Here is a 21,414-nt window from a genome sequence, read left to right as displayed (position 1 = left end):
GGTCACCCAAACAATTTAGTGTTTTCCATGAAAAGTCACACTTATTCACCACCATACGTTGTGAAATGAATAGAAAATAGAGTCAAGACATTGACAAGATTAGAAATAATGATTTGTATTTGAAATAACATTGTTTTTACATCAAATTTTGCTTTCGTCAAAGAATCCTCCTTTTGCAGCAATTACAGCATTGCACACCTTTGGCATTCTAGCTATTAATCTGTTGAGGTAAGCTGGAGAAATTGCACCCCACGCTTCTAGAAGCAGCTCCCACAAGTTGGATTGGTTGGATGGGCACTTCTGGTGTACCACACGGTCAAGCTGCTCCCACAACAGCTCAATGGGGTTCAGATCTGGTGACTGCGCTGACCACTCCATTACCTATGATAGAATACCAGCTGCCTGCTTCTGCTGGAAATAGTTCTTGCACAATTTGGAGGTGTGTTTAGGGTCATTGTCCTGTTGTAGGATGAAATTGGCTCCAATCAAGCGCTGCAAAATTGAGTGATAGCCTTCCTTATTCAGAATCCCTTTTACCCTGTACAAATCTCCCACCTTACCAGCACCAAAGCAACCCCAGACAATCACATTACCTCCACCATGCTTAACAGATGGCGTCAGGCATTCTTCCAGCATCTTTTCATTTGTTCTGCGTCTCACAAACGTTCTTCTTTGTCATCCAAACACTTCAAATTTCGATTCATCCGTCCACAACACTTTTTTCCAGTCTTCCTCTGTCCAATGTCTGTGTTATTTTGTCCATCTTAATCTTTTTCTTTTATTGGCCAGTCTCAGATATGGCTTTTTCTTTGCCACTCTGCCCTGAGGCCCAAAATCCCGCAGCCGCCTCTTCACTGTAGATGTTGACACTGGTGTTTGCGGGTACTATTTAATGAAGATGCCAGTTGGGGACCTGTGAGGCGTCTGTTTCTCAAATTAGAGAGTCTAATGTGCTTATCTTCTTTCTTAGTTGTGCAACGCGGCCTCCCACTTCTTTTTCTACTCTGGTTAGAGCCTGTTTGTGCTGTCCTCTGAAGGGAGTAGTACACACCGTTGTAAGAAATCTTCAATTTCTTGGCAATTTCTCGCATGGGATAGGCTTCATTTGTAAGAACAAGAATAGACTGTCGAGTTTCAGATGAAAGTTCTCTTTTTCTGGCCATTTTGAGCGTTTAATTGACCCCACAAATGTGATGCTCCAGAAACACAATCTGCTCAAAGGAAGGTCAGTTTTGTAGCTTCTGTAACGAGCTAGACTGTTTTCAGAAGTGTGAACATGATTGCACAAGGGTTTTCTAATCATCAATTAGCCTTCTGAGCCAATGAGCAAACACATTGTACCATTAGAACACTGGAGAGATAGCTGCTGGAAATGGGCCTCTATACACCTATGTAGATATTGCACCAAAAAACAGACATTTGCAGCTAGAATAGTCATTTACCACATTAGAAATGTATAGAGTGTATTTGTTTAAAGTTAGGACTAGTTTAAAGTTATCTTCATTGAAAAGTACATTGCTTTTCCTTCAAAAATAAGGACATTTCAATGTGACCCCAAACTTTTCAACGGTAGTGTAAGTGTATATATATATATATATCAATCAAAAAATAAACCTTATAGTGTTACCTGTATTGTTTATTTGCTATTTTGATGTCATGAAGTAAATGGAGACTCCCATCTTGCAATGACTAATATTGTGGTTTGTTGGTTTATAGGTTTCGATTTATGGTTATGACAAGTACAGGCTATGTCTGCCATCTTGTGGATGTTAATGGAATTATTTTAGTTACTTTTCATTATTTTACAGTGGATTTATTAGCAGATAATAGTTCATATTTAATTAACATAGCATTGTGTTTTCCCATAAAAAGATAACAGGGAATAATTTTTTTAGTTGTAAGCATTAAATTAAATTTATACTATGTTTTTGACAATATAATAAATATATATATATATATATATATATATATATATATATATATATATATATATATATTATTCATACTATGTTTTTGACAATGTTTGACATGTTTGTCATGTTTTTTTAGAGAACTTGGTGATCATCAGGTGATCATCTCATAGAGACAGGGCTGTCTTAACAGCATTATTGGCCCCTGGGCAGAGCTGTGATTTTCAACCCCCCTTAGCTGACCAAACCCCCCCAACCTTGCGACCCTTCCCACCTTCCCAGTTTTATCCAAAGCCAATCTACTCCTCCCCCCGGATCGCCCCTAGCCATGCATGATGCTTATGATGATGTAATCATGTGGTGTGTGGGTCCGCCGGCCTCTCATTGCCGGGATTTGTGAAGTGCAGCACAGCGACAAGCAAGAGACCGTCGCTGACTGGATTGGGACTTTTCAATCTGTTGAAAGACCACGATCAGCTGACATGCACAATAGTCTTTTAACATTTCCTATTACACCAAACGATAATCGGCCAGAAAAGCTGGTAATCGGCCATGTATGGCCGATAATCGTTTGGTGTAATAGGGCCGTAAGTCACAATGAATATATCAACAATCCTAAACTTGCAAGAAAATGTTTATTCCAAGAAATGACAATGACTTACAGAACACATTAAGGGAGATTTATCAAAGGGTGTAAAATTTAGACTGGTGCAAACTTCCCCCAGCAACCAATCACAGCTCCTCTTTCCTTTCAACAGAGCTGGAAGCTGAGCTGTGATTGGTTGCTGTGGCCAGTTTGCACCAGTCTAAATTTTACACCCTTTGATAAATCTCCCCTATTGTTCCAAAAGTTTTTGCATTTTGCATTGAATTATTGTATTTCTTAAAATTATCCAAAGTCAGAGCCCATTTATTTCCTGCTTTGCTTCTGCTTTTCCCCTGAATTTCTGATGCAAAAGATAAACAAAAACAACCATCTGGTGTTGTTTCTCTCTATTCACAGGAGTTTGATTGCACCAAAGAAAGTACCATGTCCATTTAAAGAGATGTTTGCATTGTTTCTTGGTATTATAAGCTGAAGTTCATCCCCCTTTTCCAATTTTGCAATTCCTAGAATATAAAAGTGTATAAAAATGGGATCAGGCTGTATGGATTTCTTATTTCAGGAGTCTGCATGTCTAATAGAAACAGTAATGGCAGTAATACTTGCATTTGGACCCACCTTTCTCAGTTAAACATATACCTGCTGTAGCTACCTAGCATCAAAATATTGGTTAATATGTTAAACGGAAACTAACAGCACAGATATACATATATCTATGCTGCTATTTTCCAGATGCCAATCACACAAACATCACATACTGTGTGATCCAGTATCTTCAGTATATACTTCTTTATTCTGGGCTGACAGTGAGGCGGGTCTGTGACACTACATAATTTAAAAACGTTTAAAAACTTTTAAAAACATACCTTTTTCAGATTATTAATCATGGTGCTTGTTCTTTTATCCGCGTGTTACTGCGCCAAAGGGGCGTGGCTTAGTCTCTAATGCGCCACATCTCCCCGCCCCATCCGTGACGTCATCACCACATAGGCCCCGCCCTCTTAGCGGCCATTGGTGTGGGTCAATCTAGGGGGTGGGGCCTAGATCTTTAGGCTGGCCCTTCCAATGGCTGCTGAGGGGGCAGGGCCTATGCGTCGATGACGTCACAGATGGGGGCAGGGCTAAGTGGTGCTTAGGCTGTGAAGCCCCGCCTACATATACCAATCCACAGATAATAAAACCCCCTTTTTACCAGAAAAAGCACCATGAGGTATAATATAAAATAAGTAATGAAAGCTGTAAAATTTACCCTTTACACCTTTGGAGAGCAGTCAAAATGCAAAAAGGGGGTGACAGTGTCACTTTAATGACCTAAAGATAGCAAAATGAAGCTTCCAATACATGTATTGAGCAAATGAACATACTGGGAGGGGGGTGGGCTTCTCTATGGGACAGGGACAACTACTACTACACAGTAGTATCACTAATTAACACAACTGGCCAGTCATTATGACTTATGGTTCTGAAGATTTCTACAAGTAGATGGTATTCTTGGGTCCCTCAGATGATAGCTGTAAAGTTACAGAATAATCAAAAATAGGCACAGGCACTTGATATTCAGTAAAAAAAGACTGATCTAAAAATCTTTTCTCCCTGTCTACCATACCACTACTTTTCCTTAGTCAGTTACTCTCCTGTAACACAAGGCCACCAGCAGAAAAAAGGATAAATCAAAGATAGAAAAAAAAAGTCCCATGGGCTAGACCTCCTCCATCTTCAGTGTCTCAGTATCGGACAGGTTGTCAGGGGACACACATCAGTCTCCCTAGACACATGTTTTTATAATTTTTTTTATCACTTTGGACAATTTTTTGTTGTTTGTTTATCTCCCCGGATGAACCCTGCTTCCATTTTTACGGGGGGAAATGCAGAGGAAGGGTGATGGATTTTTCCATCACAATGGTACTTTTTTTCTATTTTTGATTTATCCTTTTTCTGTTTGGTTGCCTTGTGTTACGGGAGAGGGACAGACTAGGGAAAGGTAGTGGTATGGTAGGAAGGGAAATAGGATTTTTCAGATCAGCCTTTCTTCCTCGAGTATCAAGTTCCTTGGTCTATTTTTGATTATTCTCTTACTTTACAGCTATGTGTTGAAGGCTTAATTTTGCTATCTTTGGCTATGTTCACACTACATAAAACTACTGCCGTAGTTCTCGCCGCAGAACTACGGCCGTAGTTTTGCGGGGTGGAACATAACCTTACTTTCAATGGGATCCCGGCCAGAGCATACACACATCGTATACGCTCCGGCCGGGATCTATGCGGCGCCGCAAATAACTGACAGGTCAGTTTTCTGCGGCTGGAATTCAGTGAATTCCGGCCGCAGAAAGCCCTGTCAGTTTACACAGTGAAGCGAGCGGCTCCGGCCGCTTGCTTCACTGTGGGCTATGGTAAGCTCTGATGCGGGTGCGCGCTGATACGCCCGCATCAGAGCTTCGCGGCCGAAAGATCATGGCCAGAGACCGGCCGTTCCGTGATCCGGCCAGTGTCACGAACGGCTGGTCTCTTACGTAGTGTCAACATAGTCTTTAGGACATTAAGGTTTTAAGTAGTTTGATTAAAGGGGTTATCCAGCGCTGCAAAAACAAACATGGCCACTTTCTTCCAGAGACAGCCCCACTCTTATCTCCAGCTTGGGAGGGGTTTTGCTGCTCAGTTTAATTGAAGTGAATGGAGCTTAATTGCAAACTGCACCTGAACTGGAGACAAGAGTCGTGTTGTCTCTAAAAGAAAGTGGCCATGTTTTTGTAGCACTGGATAAACCCCTTAAAGGCTAAGTTTTAATGAATTCCACTTGACTGCAGTGATAATTCTAATTTGATGGATTTTTTCACATTGGACAATATGCTGTAATTTTGGGTCTGTGACACTGTCTTCATGTGCCCTGCTCTGCAGCTGCGTCTTGTGACTTTTGGATGCCCCCGTCTCCCTTGGCTGTCAATCAATCTGAATAATATTATATCACTGGTATCTGTTGTGATAAAGCTTGAATACCTTTTTGAGAGTATTCATACTTATACAAAAGATGAAGCCCTAAACGTGAGGATCACAGGGCCATGTAACTGATGTGTACCTTTGACTTTCTTACCTGCTGTGAAACATGAATTGTTTGGGTTAGCCTCTGGCATATTTTGTATGCATGTAAATAGAGTTACCAAGCTTGGATCATCACCCACCACATGTATCTTTTTTCTCTGGATTACATGTCCCATGGCAAACACACAATCCCTATACCATACCTGGCAAAAAAAGAAAAAAAAATAATAGTCATACAATATATAAAATGTAGGGATGGTCCGAGCCGAGTTCAGTTCGGGTTTGTACGAACCCGAACCCTCGGTAATGATTCCCGCTGTCTGCCCGCTCCGTGGAGCGGGCGGATCCAGCGGGAGGACCGCCTGGAAAACTGGGATACAGCCATAGCCATAGGCTGTATCCCAGTTTTCCAGGCGTTCCTCTCGCTGTATCCGCCGGCTCTATGGAGCGGGCAGACAGCGAGAATCTGCTGCCAAGCGTTCGGGTTCATACGATTGTGAGAACAAATGTTTTAGGCACCTCTATGTTTCTGATATTCAACTAGACACATTGGTACAGATTGTAGAAATTGTATATCTGTTAATTTATATGATAAAGATTAAGATACTATGATATTATGCATCACCTTCTGTGGATGTCATGCCACCCACACACACACACAGCTTGCCACGCCCATGGCTGGTTCACTGACCATGCTAATATCTAGTCCACTTGGTGCCTTGAGAACCCCTACCCCCAATTTGATGTCATATGCTGGGGGGTGAAGAACCCATAGTAATTGGCTGCAAAGAGATTGCCTCAGAAATGAAAATCTTTTTAAAAAAATAAAATAAAACGTATAAAATCGAACACAAAACACATACTTACATGTGTATTACACTTACCTGCCCATATATGAAAAATAATCCACTTTCATTTATCAACATTTTGTTTTGGCTTTCTGTAACAGCAGTTCCTTGTCTAAAACTAAGAATCCAAGGTATTAAAGTATTGTCCCCTGATATGTGAAGAAAAAAAAAAAAACAAATAATAAAGTAATAATAATAATAATAATAATAATAATAATAATAATTAGATTACATATACTGATCACATAGCATAGCATTGATCCGTACTATTGATAATCCTGCCTGAGGGCAAACTCTATTAGCAGATGGCCGTTCCGCCTGTTAGTGTAAGTGATTGGGGGTCCCAATCAGTCAGTGACAAGTGCTTATCCTGTCACTGACTTCCTTAAACGCTGCAATCGCTATGCATAGTGGCATTTAAGGGCTTAATGGCAGGCAGCTGTGTGACCATGGCTGCCTGTCATAACATCCGGCTCCAGGGACAGTAATGTGTGCACATTGAAACCTCCTTGCACATATTAACTCCCCTTCATGGCCCTTTCATTATACACGTTCCTGCTGCACGAGGCATATAGCTGTATTGTGGACATGAGGGGGTTAAACTACAGTGCAATCTATTCCATCATTTCCTAGAGGCTTTGAGTCTTGTGACTGAATTCTTAATGTAACTCATGAATGGCGGTTTTGTCTCCACGATAAAATGTGCTTACATTGTAACATATTTTTCTGTATTTCTTACTCCAGAAGAGCTTTCATCTTGCTTTATAACCAACCCTTTCAATGAAGCTGCACACAGCAATTTACAAGACAGAAGAGAATAAAGAATAAAGTAATTAAGCCGCTACTCTCTTGGTTGTATGTAACTAACCTCTATTTCCCAGGAAGTTACCGAGAATGGATTCTTTGGAAATATAACAAATGTATTTACCGAGGCATTCCAGGAAGAGATTGCAGTTACAACATTGCTCCCTGTTGCTTTTCACGTTTCTTCTGTTTTCTCTTTCGGATTACCCAGCTACATAGTGTTTTTACTTTAAAGGCTCCCGACCCCCGGTTCGATCCCCCTATACTCACGTGATCCCGCCGGGTCCCGCTTCCTGAGCCGGTCGGGTCACGAAGATATCAGCGCCCGAAGCCTGGCACGCGCGCTGACAGCAGAGTCAGACGCCTATAGAGAATGAATGGGGAGTCCGATGCTCCGTCATTCTCTATGAGCGGCGGACTCTCCTGTCAGCGCGCGGGCCGGGCTTCGGGAGCTGATATCTCTGTGACCCGACCGCATCAGGAAGCGGGACCCGGCGGGATCACGTGAGTATAGGGGGCTCTAACGGGGGTCGGGAGCCTGTCACCCCGGCACAGGGGGTGACAGGTCATCTTTAAGTACTGTTTACACTCTGTTTGGGCATTAAATCTGGCATGTTTTATCTGTGCAAATGTTCAGTATGTGTATACACTCTTTTGGCATAGGTCTGACCAACTGAAGTCTATGGACACATTAGTCATGTACAACCAGGGGCGGATTAACTGTACCATAGGCCCCGGGCTGTTCACCAAGCCTGGGCCCCCCCACCCCACTGTAACTATGGCAGCACTAGCCTGGCATTCATAGTACAGGACAGATAATGTCATGATGTCCTGATTTGTGCAAAATTGCCATAAAAAACTGTGATTTTTTGCAAATCATGGCGGAAGTGTAGCCAGGAGACAGTACACCACTGAAAGTATAAGTCTTTTTGGGTGGTCATGGGCCCCCCAGGAGCTCAGGGCCCCGGGCTGTCGCCCGAAACGCCCCTGTTATAATCCACTACTGTGTAAAACATACTGCCCAAACTCAATTTAGAAGAATCTAGTGGGGGATACAGACTTTATTAATGGAGGATTGTGTGTCCTTGCAGTGTCAGACTTGAATATCTTAGGGCTGTCATAGGAAATTATTCCTATGTTCATCTATACAAGACCAGACCCTCTCAGCTCCACATTGATTTGCATTGCTATGTTTTCACAGAGGATATATATTATCAATAGGATGTAAGTGGTAGCCTGGTTCAACATTTGGATGGACATTTGTCTTTATTCAAACTTTACTAACTGCATGAGGCTGGGTTTGGATTAGACGTTTTAGACTAGCTTAAGAACTGTTACACATGTTGTATCACATCCATATTTTTGTGTTCCTATTACTTTGCAGCTAATTGTACTATCACTGTAGAATAGTGCAATTTTTGCCAACAAATGGCGCTATTTTACTGCAATTGCATGATTCACTGCAATATAGCTTTAAAATTGCAATAAAATGCATTTTTATGCTAAATAAACACCACTTGTGGGGGGGGGGCGGTCTGGTTTCAGCTGCATGACGTACAGTAATTGTGGGGACGCGACCTAAGAGTTATCAGATATCAATATGATGTTCAGAAACTAGAAAATCATGATGCTGATTGGTGAGTGAAGATGGGGCGTCTTCAGGTGTAGTACCTAGGGCAGCAGCAGCTGTTAATATGGCCCTGTCTCTTATGCTTTCTCATATTTTATGCTTTACATTTTTTTTAAATCACGAACTGATTAGTATTTGTGCTACCTGTTGCAGACTAATGCTCAGGGCCTTGGCTCTGTATGATCAATCACTTCATGAATTTATTTGACCTTTCTCTTTTCCAATAAGTTCTGTTTTAAGTCTTGGAGTCAGACAGACAGCACCAAGAGCTATAAAATAGCCAATATTCATCTGTGTTTGTATTAATATTTGCCCTTCACATCTGCTGTTTTATGGATGTCACCCTGTCATACAGATAGTGATAAGGTGAAAGGAAATTCATTGGTCGCTAAAATCAACACTTAATATTCAACATTCATAAATTAACCACAAAACAGAAAAACAACAGGCGTGCACAAACATTTGTTATAATGCAGCATAAGAGGTAATCCAATAAAGCACTCCAATGGAATAATCCAATTTAATGTATCCTACACATGTTTAATTAAATTTATTAGTGCACATATTTTATTTAATGGACGTAAATGAAACTCAAAGTAATAACCTTGCAACATGGCTTTACCAAGGCATTAAGTATCTAGCTTTATTTAACTAAAGCGGTCAGTGATATATTGCAAACGCAAATGTTATTGTTTGATGTATTTAGGAACAGATTTTTCTAACAAACATCCACTGGGAGCTGTCTACTGCACATAGATGGTAAGTGCTAGAAGTACAAAAAGTGCTATATGGCAGGCATACATATATTTAAAGAGGATGTACAATCAGGTACACTCTCTTTAAAATTACACATGAATCGAATGGCGCCAGCATGTGGAATCCTTTTTTTTTAACCACTGCCGTGTACAAAGCCATTCTATTCATGGTTACCAAGCCGGGTTGAAGCACTGGAGGCGGGCAGCCCCCCCCCCCCCCCCCCCCCCCTAGTGGGAGGAAACTCCCAGGCCCCTCCATGACGAGGCTCCATTAGAATAAATGGAGACCAGTTTCAAACATAACAGATCTACAGCTGTTTTCATGCTGCAAATTCGCAGCGAAATAGACTGCAGATCCCTTGCCTGTCAATTTTAATGAGAAGACATACTCACAGTGGGATTGACATCCCGCTGCGAGTATGTATGTGACAGCCCCCTTAACCCCCCACCGGTTGGAGCATACTGTAACGGCTTGCTTCGGGGTTCCCTGCTGGACGTCCTGCTCAGCCAATCAGTGTGTTGCCCCACCGCAGCCACTGATTGGCTGAGTGGGATGTCCAGACGCCGCAGAGCGTCAAGCAGGTACAGTATGCTTTAGCCGGCAGGGGGGTTAAGAGGGCTGTTACATACATACATACTTGTCTTCTCATTGAAATTGACAGGCAAGGGATTCACAGTGGATTTCGCTGCAAATTCACAGAGTGAAATCCGCTGTGGATCTGTTACGTGTGAAACTGGCATAAATGTATAAATTAGAAATAAAACTATTTAATAAATAGGTCGGGCAGCTGCGGCTCCACTGTTCACTTCACCTGCTAGTCTCCCAGTCTCCCTGTATTTCATGGTCCTGTGACATGAGAAATGCCCATTCAGCCAGTTAGTGACTGAGGCAGGACACCTTTGTAGTCACTGACTGACTGAGAACTTACTTCTTGTCGTGTCGTGACCACACATGAACCTGAAGATTCATGAGTACAGCGGGTGATCGTAGGAATAGAATAGGGCTGTACCAATAAATGTATAATGATGCGTTTACATGGAGCGATAATTCGCCCAATCGATCGTTTAACGATTTTGAAGCAACAATTTGGTTTTTATAACGATCAGCGTTTAGACGAATAAATCGTTAGAAAAATCATTAGAAAATTTGTACGAAAAATCGTTATTGAGATTGTTTTTAAGATCGCTTAAGCCCATCTTTTACATAGGGGGAATCTGCGAATTTTTAGCGAACGACGAACGACAATTTGAGAACATGTTGAAAGATCAAAATGAACGATTTTTCGCTCGTCGCTTGATCGTTCGCTGTGTTTACACGGAATGATTATCGCTCAAATGCAATTGTTATTGCGAAAATTCGAACGATAATTGTTCTGTGTAAACGCAGCATAAGTGACATATATTTGGTAAACATGCTGTCCACATAGTGCTGGTTCCTCACATTTTGACTAGCATTCGCATAATGTAGTGTAGTGTTCAGTACTGTGGATAGAGCACAGAACCCTTATAATTTAGCAGAGATCCATTGCAATGCAGATCACCATTGAATAATACGAACATGGCAGACAGACAGAAAGAAGTAGACTCCTGATTCCTGTCCCTCCAAAGGTCCAGTACAGTCTTTGCAGTCTGCTGTTTACATCAACACTTACATAAATTGGAATTGTTGAAAATCCTTAAGCACTATATAACTAGGGCAATAACAATAACAATTTGTTAAAAGGCCTTAAATAGTGTCAGAATCTCTTACAAACCTTGATTTTCTGTATTTCTTGTCTTGTCAGGAATTAGTTGTAAGCAAGAATGGGAAACTGAAACATAAACATTGTGTTATGAATGGTGCAAGAAATGTAATCACTTTCACAATTCTTACAACTATTACTTAGCTGATTTTATCATTAACAAACCCCTTACTGTAGGCATGTCCAGTTTTCCTGGACTTGGGAAGTGACATGTCCACTGCAGAGAAGGGGCCTGCTTCTAACCTGACCTTTGTATATTGGCCCTGACACTCCTAGTTCTTCTGCTGGACTTGACTCCAGACTACTGTCTCTACCCTAGGCCCTTTGCATCCTGACTGTTCTTTCTGTGACTGTACCATTCCTCCACCTAACAATGCGTTACCTGGCCAGTGGCTGCCAGGCTTTAATAATTCTGGGTGACCGCACACAATGTTGATCAATGGGCATATCCTCTGAGGATGCGGCATGTAAACAAGCACTGCACTGTCCCAATGTGTCAGTTCCCAATATCTCAGATCAAGGATCTAGTATAGACTTTATTATTACTTATTTATAAAGTGCCCATAATTGCAGAGTGCTATACAAACGGTAGGGGTAACAAACAGGAACACTACAAAATCCAAAACACATTACATAAAGGCAAATGGCAGACTGGTACATGGGGAAAGAGGGCCCTGCCCATGAGGGCTTAATATGACACTGTCACCCCCTTTTTGCATTATGACTGCTCTACACAGCTGTAAAGGGTAAATTTTGCAGTTTTCATACCTTATTTTACATCATACGTCATGGTGCTTGTTCCAGTAAAAAGCCCCTTCATGACATCATCACCGCATAGGCCCCGTCCCCTCAGCGACCATTGGTACCATTGGTAGATCTTTAGACCGGCCCATTCCATTGGTCATCGAGGGGGTGGGGCCTAGAAAGCTATGACTTCACAGTGGGGGTGGAGTCTATGGCACCACTGTGGGCGGGCTAAAGGGGCTTCAATTGAGAAGCCCCACCCAGTTGGCACAATCCACAGATGATAAATGATCACTTTTAACTGGAACAAGCACCATGACATATGATATACCTGTGTAGTCATAATGCAAAAAGGTAGTGACAGTGTCACTTTGAAATCTATAACGTAATGGGAGAGAAACAAGAGGGAAAGTGCAGCCAGGCAAGTGGGATGCAGAATTGTTATAGGTTGTAGCCTAGTTTGAAGAGATAGGTTTTCAGGTTACTTTCAAAGGACTTGATGGTGGATGAGAGCGGGACATGGCGGGGTAGTGAGTTCCAGAGTATCGGGGAGGCTCAGGAAAAGTCTTGGAGGCGGTTGTATAAGGTACGAACAAGGGAGGAGCACAAAAGGTCATTGGAGGATCAGAGGTTGCCTGAGGAACGGTAGTGGGATATCAGGTCAGAGATGTACAGAGGGGACAGGTTGTGGATGGCCATGTATGTCATAGTCAACTATTTTAAGTGCATACGTTGGGCAATGGGGAGCCAGTGAAGGGATTGACAGAGGGGAGAGGCAGAGCCAAAGCACGGAGAATGGTGGATTAGTCAGACAGCAGAGTTAAGAATAGATCAGAGGAGAGCAAGGGTGTTAGATGGAAGGCCAGAGAGGAGGATGTTGCAGTAGTCCAAGCGGGAGATAAAGAGAGCATGTACCAGTAGTTTTGTGGAGTCAGGGGTCAGGGGTAAGAAAATACTTTTTTCTAGTACAAAGTTTCATCAACTTTTGTGTTCAGTCAACTAAATGTCATGGATAGATAAAGTTCAACAAATTTCCCGCCTAGAAGAACTCTGTAGCTGGGAAACGGGTGTACATGGGAAATATTTGTTACTCTGGGGACCATGGAATAATTTTTATCAGAAATTTCTATCTACAACCACAAATACGTAAGATTTTAACATGGTGACTGCCACTTGATAAGACTTGTTATCAAACTATGTAATCTTTCTTCTCTTTATCGGTTTTCTACACCTCTAACATTCCTTCTTTACTGCCTTATATATAAACTCTGATTAAACCTGATGTCACAGGCTTTATAAAATAGTCACGACCATATTTTTATTATTACTAGTTATTAGTTCTTTGTTTAAGTAATATCCAAGGATTTATAAGTATTATTTAACTTACAACTTCTAATTTGGATCTGGATCTCTGTTTATGGCATGACTCTTGTCATTATTAAGTCTTCAGCACAAAAATGTTAAAAAATGTGGAAATTGTTATAACCTGTAAATTGTTGTAATCAGATACAATGTCCTCTTTTTCTCTGCTTATATTTTGGAAATCGATGTGCTTAAGTTTACTGTAATCAATTAATGACATTCCTGCTATTCTTATCTTTTCCACAATAAAAATTTGTTTGAAAAAAAAAACAAACAAAACAAAACACTAAATGTCATTTCACAGAATAGCACAATCACATTTGTACCTTTTCCCTCAGACACATGCCTGCGTGATCGTGTATTGTGTAGGAAACCGTCTCCCTTCTGTACAGCTGAGGATTTGTCTCTCTGTAAAAAGCAAATATTCATTATATGTAAGGATGATTATAGAATGAGACACTAGCCCTAAGAAACCGCTTTGCATCAATTACAGCAAAGTGAATAAGATTTAAAAATGGCATCCACTTGCTGCAGAAAATCTGTGACTGTTGACATGAAGTGTGAATCTCAATTTTTGTGCCAGAAACACTGATGGTTATATAAACACTTATGGATATTACTCATAAATGGGATTATCTAGGATTAGAAAAGCACAGGTATTTTCTGGCAAAAACACCACCACCCCTGTCCTGGATGGGTGTGGTATTACAATTGCCATGAAATCGGCTGAAATGCTCAGCACCATTATTGTCTGTGGCCCTGCATTCTCGCAGCAGAAAATATAGTGACAGCTTTCCTGCCCTCGTCACACTTTTGCTTGAGTCTCCAGGTCCCTGGCTCGCTAACTAATTTACTTTACATTAAATTAACACAATCCACACCGAAAACCACAGAGGACAGTATGTATCAATACCTAATCACTGACTGTGGCGGTTTACTGCTGTGGCCAGTGATTGCCATGTGGGCATTTCCTGTGAGTCAAGACATGACCAGGAAGTGGTGAACAGCAGAGTCCCGGCACCTTTAACACAGCAGTGATGAGAATTCCTTATTTGTACCAACCAAAACAAAAGGAAAGGCCTATTATATACTCACTGGCACACCAAACAAATAAAGAAGAAAATATGTATCTTTATTTCACATAAAGATACATTTCACATAAAAAAAAAAACATTAAATAAAACACACAAAATACATCAAGGGGTCCCCACTACATATAGGGAAAATCCCCCAGGACACTCCGACAGGCAAAAATGGCAAGGACCATATCTAACCAATGAATCTGAAGTGATAACTGTGCCCCACTACTGAAAACAATGATGATGAGGTAGAAAAACTACCAAAAGATGTGCAAAACAGGTAAGGGCAGGTATAACCAGAAAATCACAAAATATCACCAAATAATCAGAGGGTCCATGTCGGGGTCCACTGCTCCCCACATGTTGCGTTCCTCACTGGGAACTTTCTCAGGGGTTCCTTTCATTTTGGTTGGTACTATTCATACTCCTGTCATCTTCTAAGCACACTTTAATAATGGTGGTACATAGTCCACATATTTTTGTCACAATTCCTTATTTGTAAATTGTGGAGGGGAAAAAAAAACGAAGTCCTCCAGTAGTTGATACCTTTCATTGGCTAACTGAAAAGATGATGACAATATGTAAGATTTCTAGGCTACAGTACTGGCCTCTTATTCAGACATGGTATAAAACAACCACTGAAGAATCACATATTTATACACAAAAGGACACAGCAATAGAGAGGTACATTAGACAAGTGATACACCCTGATCCCTTTTAAAATATTTTTGTGTCGCCAAAGAAACCCCTTAAAATTTTACAAACTTTATGGGTAATGGTTAAATGCATAGAAAAACTTAAAATTCTCCCAAGCTGCTTTTCAGTTTTAGTCCATTAGATAACGTTTGTGACTAGAGATGAGTGAAGCTCAAGCTCGTTTAGGTTCATCCAAACGCAAAAGCTCTGTCTTTGATTACTGGTGGCTGAAGAAGTTGGATGTAGCCCTTAGGGCCTGGTCACACTACGGAATTCATGTGGATAAGCTCCAGTGGATTCAGTACGCTTATCCCCACCCCCGCGCTCCTGCTTGAACATCTGGCTGTCCCATAAGCTCTATTTTATTCAGGCAGATTCCGCCATCCGCCCAAAAAAGAATCGACTTGAGCTTATCCGCACAGATTTCGTACTGTGATCGGGCTCGTACTGTGATCCACTTGCAATTGTGATGTTTAAAGGGGTTTTCCATTTTAAAGTTACTAGTCCCCTATTTATAGCATAGAAAAAAACTATGAGATTGTGGAGGGTTTGACCTCCGAGCCCCTTGGGGATCTCTAGATCAGCAACCAGCTCCTTTGTTATGAATACAGCCGGGGGTCAGCACATGACTCGCAGCTCTATCTATTCTCTAAGAGACCGCCAGAGAGACCTGAGTACAGTTGCCCACCCCCAACTCCCCGTGATCTCCTACTTGTCTCCCATCCTGTGAATAGTTGAGAAGTAACTTTTAATTTGAAAACAAGAGCAATACCTGTCACTAATCAATTTTGTAAGAAAGTAGCTTTTACTAAACCTGAATAACTCCTTGTGGATCTGACATTCTTCATATATATATATATATATATATATATATATATATATATATATATCCTGTACTGCTGTATCCTAGTTATATTCAGTCACATTATTTATTAATATTTAGGGTGATGAGCTAATAGAGTTATATGCTTACATCTCAGATTCTGGTTCAGGCCTAAGGAATATAAAGGGAATAATATGCTGTACCAGAATCTGAGATGTAAGCATATAACTATATTAGCTCATATCACCCTAAATATTAATAAATAATGTGACTGAATATTACCAGCATACAGGGTTACAGGATATATATCATGAATAGATAGTACTCTCATATCATGCAAAGGCATAACATAAAACTTATTATAATCAGTGCAAAATGTATAAAAGGGTCCTCTACAACTGTTGACTTCTTAGTGTATGTTTCCACACTAGAATTTGCCTGAAAATTTCAAGTGAATGCCACATGGCCTTCACTTGAAATTTCTATGCGAATTCCATAGTGGGAACATACCCTTTTGTGGCAGAGGACTCACGGGGGGTCTGGTGTGACTGTTACCTCTGCACCCCCCTATAGTCACACCCCTGATACCATGACAAACATGCTGTTACCAAAGAAGACATACTAAATAATTATCAATATTACCACCAACTTACTATCGCAAAAAAAATTATCATTACTTACTTTCTTTATATTCCCAGACCAAAATGATAGCTTAGCCGTGACTTGTCTCAGTTTGCAGAATAGGCACCTTAGGCTCCATTTTTCCTAGCACAGTCCACTTCTTCACAAATGTCCCACTCTATGACCTCTTTTATAGTGCCACAACCTCTAATAAGGTGCTGTGATATTCACAACCTCCAAATTTTTTAAGTAGTGCCTCTTGGACACCTGTGACATGGGAGGGGGGTATTGTTGCTGGCTATAGGGAGAACTGTAAAGTATTCTACAGGACAAAAGTTAGTGTTAGTAGACACTTTAGGGACACCTGCTGTACTCACAGAGTGACATAACACCAGGCAGAAACATTGCTGCAAGCGCTCTGCTACAATCGTAAAGCTGCTGAAGATGAAGACAGAACGTCTGAAGAGCCTGACCTGAACTTTCCGGACCTGCAGCTCCAAACTTCTTCAGTCTTTGCAGGAGGATGGGGGAGGGGACATCAGGAGTGATCTACGCTCTGTGGAGTATGTAGGGTATATGCACACAAAATAATTCTGGTGGAAAACTATGTGCGGAATCTACCGCTCGTTCCCCGCTCCCGCTTCCCTCTCCGCCAGCTCCATAGACTCCATTATATGCTCTGGGGGATTCCGCTGTCCACCCAAAGAATTGTCAGGTCAATTCTTTGGGTGGACAGTGGAATCTGCAGGAGCATATAATAGAGTCTATGGAGCAGGCGGAGAGGAAAATGGGAGCGTGTGGGGACGAGCGGCAGATTCCACATGAAGTTTTCCACAAGAATTACTCTGTGTGCATATACCCTTAGACAGAAGCATGCACAGGAGTGGTATTCTTAGTAGCACTAACTGTGCTGTAAATCTGTTCTCTGTGGCTGCATACAGGGAGACATTGCTGATCTGTGCAGCAGTGGAGATAAGTTCCCGCCCTGTCTGTGGAGGGGGAGGAGCAATGCCTCTTTCTATATTTCTGCCCTGCTGCCAGTGTCTATATCACGCTTTCTCCAAAAAGAGAACGGTTTAAAAATATTATTGGTGGGCAGCAGGTTAGAGGGGATGTAAGATAAATAACAAATGTCCTTCCCCAACAAAGTGAAGTGGCCTTGGCTACTAGAGTTGCTAACAGTAGTGCTACTAGTATTACTGCTCCTCCTGTGCTGATTACTGTTCCCACTGCCATGAATCAGGTGTAGCCGAGCCAGGAGAAGAGGAGGCAGGCTCAAAGAGGGAAATGGCCCTGGAAGGATTCGGCTGGAGCATACTTGCTGCAGCACAGCCTATTCAATGTGCAGTTGTTACATGTAGGGAGGAAATAGGCCGCCCAGGGGAAGACGGAAAAGCCCACAGAGAGGACCAACCCATCTGACATTTGCCTGATGGGAGTTGTAGTTTTGCAATAGCTGGAAGGCCAAAGGTTCCCCATCCTTGTTCTAGTGTATAGGAGCTGTCCAGGCATGATGGGAGTTGTAGTTTTGCCACAGCTGGAGGGTCGAAGGTCCCCATCCCTGCTCTATGCAAACAGCACAGCCGTCTACTTAAGTCTCTTGAAAAGTGAAGTCCCATGAAACTAATTGGTTGATTATATGTCATCCTGAAGCTGCTGAACAGGGATGCAGACCTCCTGCTCAGGGGCCCACCAATGGCTAGGGCCCACCGGGGGATTCCCCTGCTCCCCTGTGGGCCAGTCCGATTATGCAGTAGCGGATTATAATAGGTCCTTTAAGGGGGGTGCTTGGGGCCAGGAGGCCACCCAATCAGACTTGTTCCTGGCTACAGTTCGCCCATGGTTTGCAAACAATCGCTACTTTTTTACCTCGATTTTGCACAAATCAGGGAATAATGACATTTTCTATCCTGTACTATAAACACCATGCTAGTGCTGCCATAGTTACAGTGGGGTGGAGCGGCCCAAGCTGGATGAACAGCCCGGGGCCTATGGTAAAGTTAATCTGCCCATGCAGCCACCAGTTTAAAATGCTAATGGACCTATTCCACGGGTCGTCTAGAGGAGCAAACGAGCGCTCTCAGCGCTCGTTTGCTCCTCGTTCCCTGCTCGCTGCCGCCGCTATTCAACGCGGCTGCAGCGAGCGGGTGAGTGCGGGAGGGGCGGCGGGGAGCTGCGGGGGGGCTGCCCGGGTGATCGCTGATCGTCCGGGCAGCCCATAGGATATAGCAGCGTCTGCTGCCGATGCTCCTATTCAACAGAGCGACGGCAGCAGATCGTTGCTGTATCAGTCGCTTGTTTTTCAACATGTTGAAAAACAAGCGACAGCAACGTTCAGCCGACATAAACGATGTCGGCTGATCGTTGCACTCTATTCCAAGGCCGATAATCGTTCCGTGGAATAGGGCCTTAAGAGTATGAGTTTGGATAAACCTGAATGTGTTCGACGTTAACTTATCTCTAGTTGTGACTGCAGCCTAGCTACATTGGCCAGATTTATCAATGCTGTTCAACAGTTAGGCTATGTTCACACAACGTATGAGACCGGCCGTTCCGTGATCCTGGCCAGGTCACGGAACGGCCGGTCTCTGGCCAGATCATCTCTTAGGTACTTAGGTACCGGCCGGGTGATCTTTCCGGCCGCAGAGCTCTGATGCGGGCGCATCAGCGTGCGCCCGCTATAGAGCTTACCATAGCACACAGTGAAGCGAGCGGCTGCAGCCGCTCGCTTCACTGTGTGAACTGACAGGTCTTTCTGTGGCCGGAATTCGCTGAATTCCGGCAGCAGAAAACTGACCTGTCAGTTATTTGCGGGACCGCACAGATCCCGGCCGGAGCGTATACGATGTGTGTACGCTCTGGCTGGGATCCCATTGCTTAATAGGCTGTGTTCCGCTGCGCAAAAACACGTAGTGTGAACATAGCCTTAAACTGCATATACTGAAACTTTACAGTCTAAGGATAAAGCTAATTCTTCTCAGGGGCTTGTACTGTATGATAAATTTGGAACAGCTTTGAACTATCTAGTTTCTGTTTTAGACTTGTCTAATTTTTATGCCAAATTCTATACAATTTACAAAAACCAATACAAACTGACCTGCAGATCTTCTGCCCAGCTTGGGTGTGCCTTAGCACTTGCTCCATTTTGGTTGTTTTCCAGCTCAAAGGTAGAGGATTGTTGACTTCTTTCAAGTCTTCTGTATGATCTCAGCTCAGCCTGCAAGTTTGCCAGTTCTGTTTTCAAAGTAATGACATTATAAAGAAATACAGCTGTGAGGCAGGAGAAGAGAAGAATGATGAGGGGAAGACAGGCAGCTAATAAACCTTCTTTTGGGTTGTGGTAACAACAGTAGTAAATCCGTTTTTGTTCAATAATGGGTGGTAGATAATTTGTTGATGTCATTTCTGCATCCATTGTGTAGTCCTGCATAGGATATTTAAAGGTTTTTCTACTTGGCCCTTTTAAATCCATTCTATGCTTGAAAACAAAGAGATTTTTCAAACTTCCATCTTTCTCCAGAGCAACAAAATCTTTCCCGAGGAATTTCACTTGCTTTGCTAGTATAGTTTGTCATTTTTCTTTTTATTTGTATCTGATGCTTTTTCGGTATCCATTCTCACTTTACAGTTGTGTCTTTGTATGCTGTGCTATCATGTGCTAATGTATTTCTATCTGTCACTTCTTCTTTTTTAGAAAGGAAGTTATATTTAATGATATTTTGAGGAAGGCATGCGTGTCATCTCTTTTTTTCTTTCTTTTTTCATTACTTTATTTTTCATTACTGTAATTTTGTAATTACTGCACTTTAATAAGTGGGAAATTATTTTTTTTTACACTTTTTTTTTTTAAATTCCTTTTTCCCTTGAAGCGATGTTAAAGATGTTATCTCTGATACCACACTGCAATACGTTTGTCCTGCAGTGTAGTATAAAGGTCAGTATTACACTAACAGCCTGGGACTCACAGGTATCCCTTCAGGGCAGGCCCGAAAGTGATGATATGACCTCCGGCTGCCATTGCAATTATTGGCAACCTTGCAATCACATTGCCGATGGGTTAGAGGGTTAGTCCCCTCCCCGTATTTACTGTGTAAGTGCAGCAGCTACTACTGAGTAGAAACTGCAGAGACTGAACTGGTGCTGGTGAGATTGAGTGTGCTCTGATTCTAAGCCCACTCAATCGCCAGGGTGTACATGTCCTGGAGCAAGCGACAACTATATTGCTCCCAGGGTGTATCTGGAGCAGGAAGAGGCTACATTTTTATTAGGGCCTGCACGAATAGAAATGCAACATGCACACTATTTATTCATTTATCAAATAACATTTTATTTTAGTACAGTTACTGAATAATTACAATGGGAATCTTAAGTTTAGACTTTAAATAAGAATAGGACGTATATCAGCAGCGTTTCAAATGCTTCCATAGTATCAATTACATATCAATTAGGTATATGATTACTGTGAAAGTGAAGCACTTTGTTTATTTGTTCAAAATGTTATCGACGTGCTGCTGCAGAGACACTCAGAATCATGTGCAAAATGAAAAATCTATTCCCTCTACAACACAATCCAAAAATTTGGTATTTATGACTGAGCAGGAATCCTTCATAAAAAAAAACTGCAAAGCCTACTCCCAGCTCTGCCGATAGCGTCCTTAGTTATCAGCAGGTCCGGTTCCTAGGGGCGCACCAACGGCGTCCCTAGCAGCGGGTCTGCTACTTAGCGCTGCAGCACTTTACTCTGATGTAGCCGCAGCCGG

At 42.1% G+C, this 21,414-nt stretch overlaps 1 protein-coding gene across 1 annotated transcript; it reads right to left on the bottom strand.

Moving 5' to 3' along the window:
* Positions 1 to 2,747: 2,747 nt before the first annotated feature.
* On the bottom strand, positions 2,748 to 20,218 carry TNFSF13B (TNF superfamily member 13b). Its single transcript, XM_069972363.1, has 6 exons — positions 19,752 to 20,218; positions 13,762 to 13,843; positions 11,342 to 11,398; positions 6,435 to 6,547; positions 5,603 to 5,753; positions 2,748 to 3,020 (listed from the first exon to the last, which is right to left on the bottom strand). Exons 1-6 carry the CDS (start codon positions 20,124 to 20,126, stop codon positions 2,908 to 2,910), a joined length of 891 nt encoding a protein of 296 aa, XP_069828464.1. The 5' UTR covers positions 20,127 to 20,218; the 3' UTR covers positions 2,748 to 2,907.
* Positions 20,219 to 21,414: the final 1,196 nt, after the last annotated feature.

The sequence above is a fragment of the Dendropsophus ebraccatus genome, chromosome 5 (assembly GCF_027789765.1).
Source record: "Dendropsophus ebraccatus isolate aDenEbr1 chromosome 5, aDenEbr1.pat, whole genome shotgun sequence".
Lineage (NCBI taxonomy): Eukaryota > Metazoa > Chordata > Amphibia > Anura > Hylidae > Dendropsophus > Dendropsophus ebraccatus.
The sequence above is the reverse complement of the archived record's forward strand: the minus strand, read 5'-3'. Positions and strand labels throughout refer to the sequence as shown.

Excerpts from the sequence above, each read along its gene's own strand:
- TNFSF13B (XM_069972363.1), bottom strand. The coding sequence starts at position 20,126 with ATGGATTTAAAAGGGCCAAGTAGAAAAACCTTTAAATATCCTATGCAG. Across the intron at positions 13,844-19,751 it reads GCTGGGCAGAAGATCTGCAG|AGAGACAAATCCTCAGCTGT; the intron begins GTCAGTTTGTAT and ends TGCTTTTTACAG. Across the intron at positions 11,399-13,761 it reads GCATGTGTCTGAGGGAAAAG|TTTCCCATTCTTGCTTACAA; the intron begins GTACAAATGTGA and ends TTTATGTTTCAG.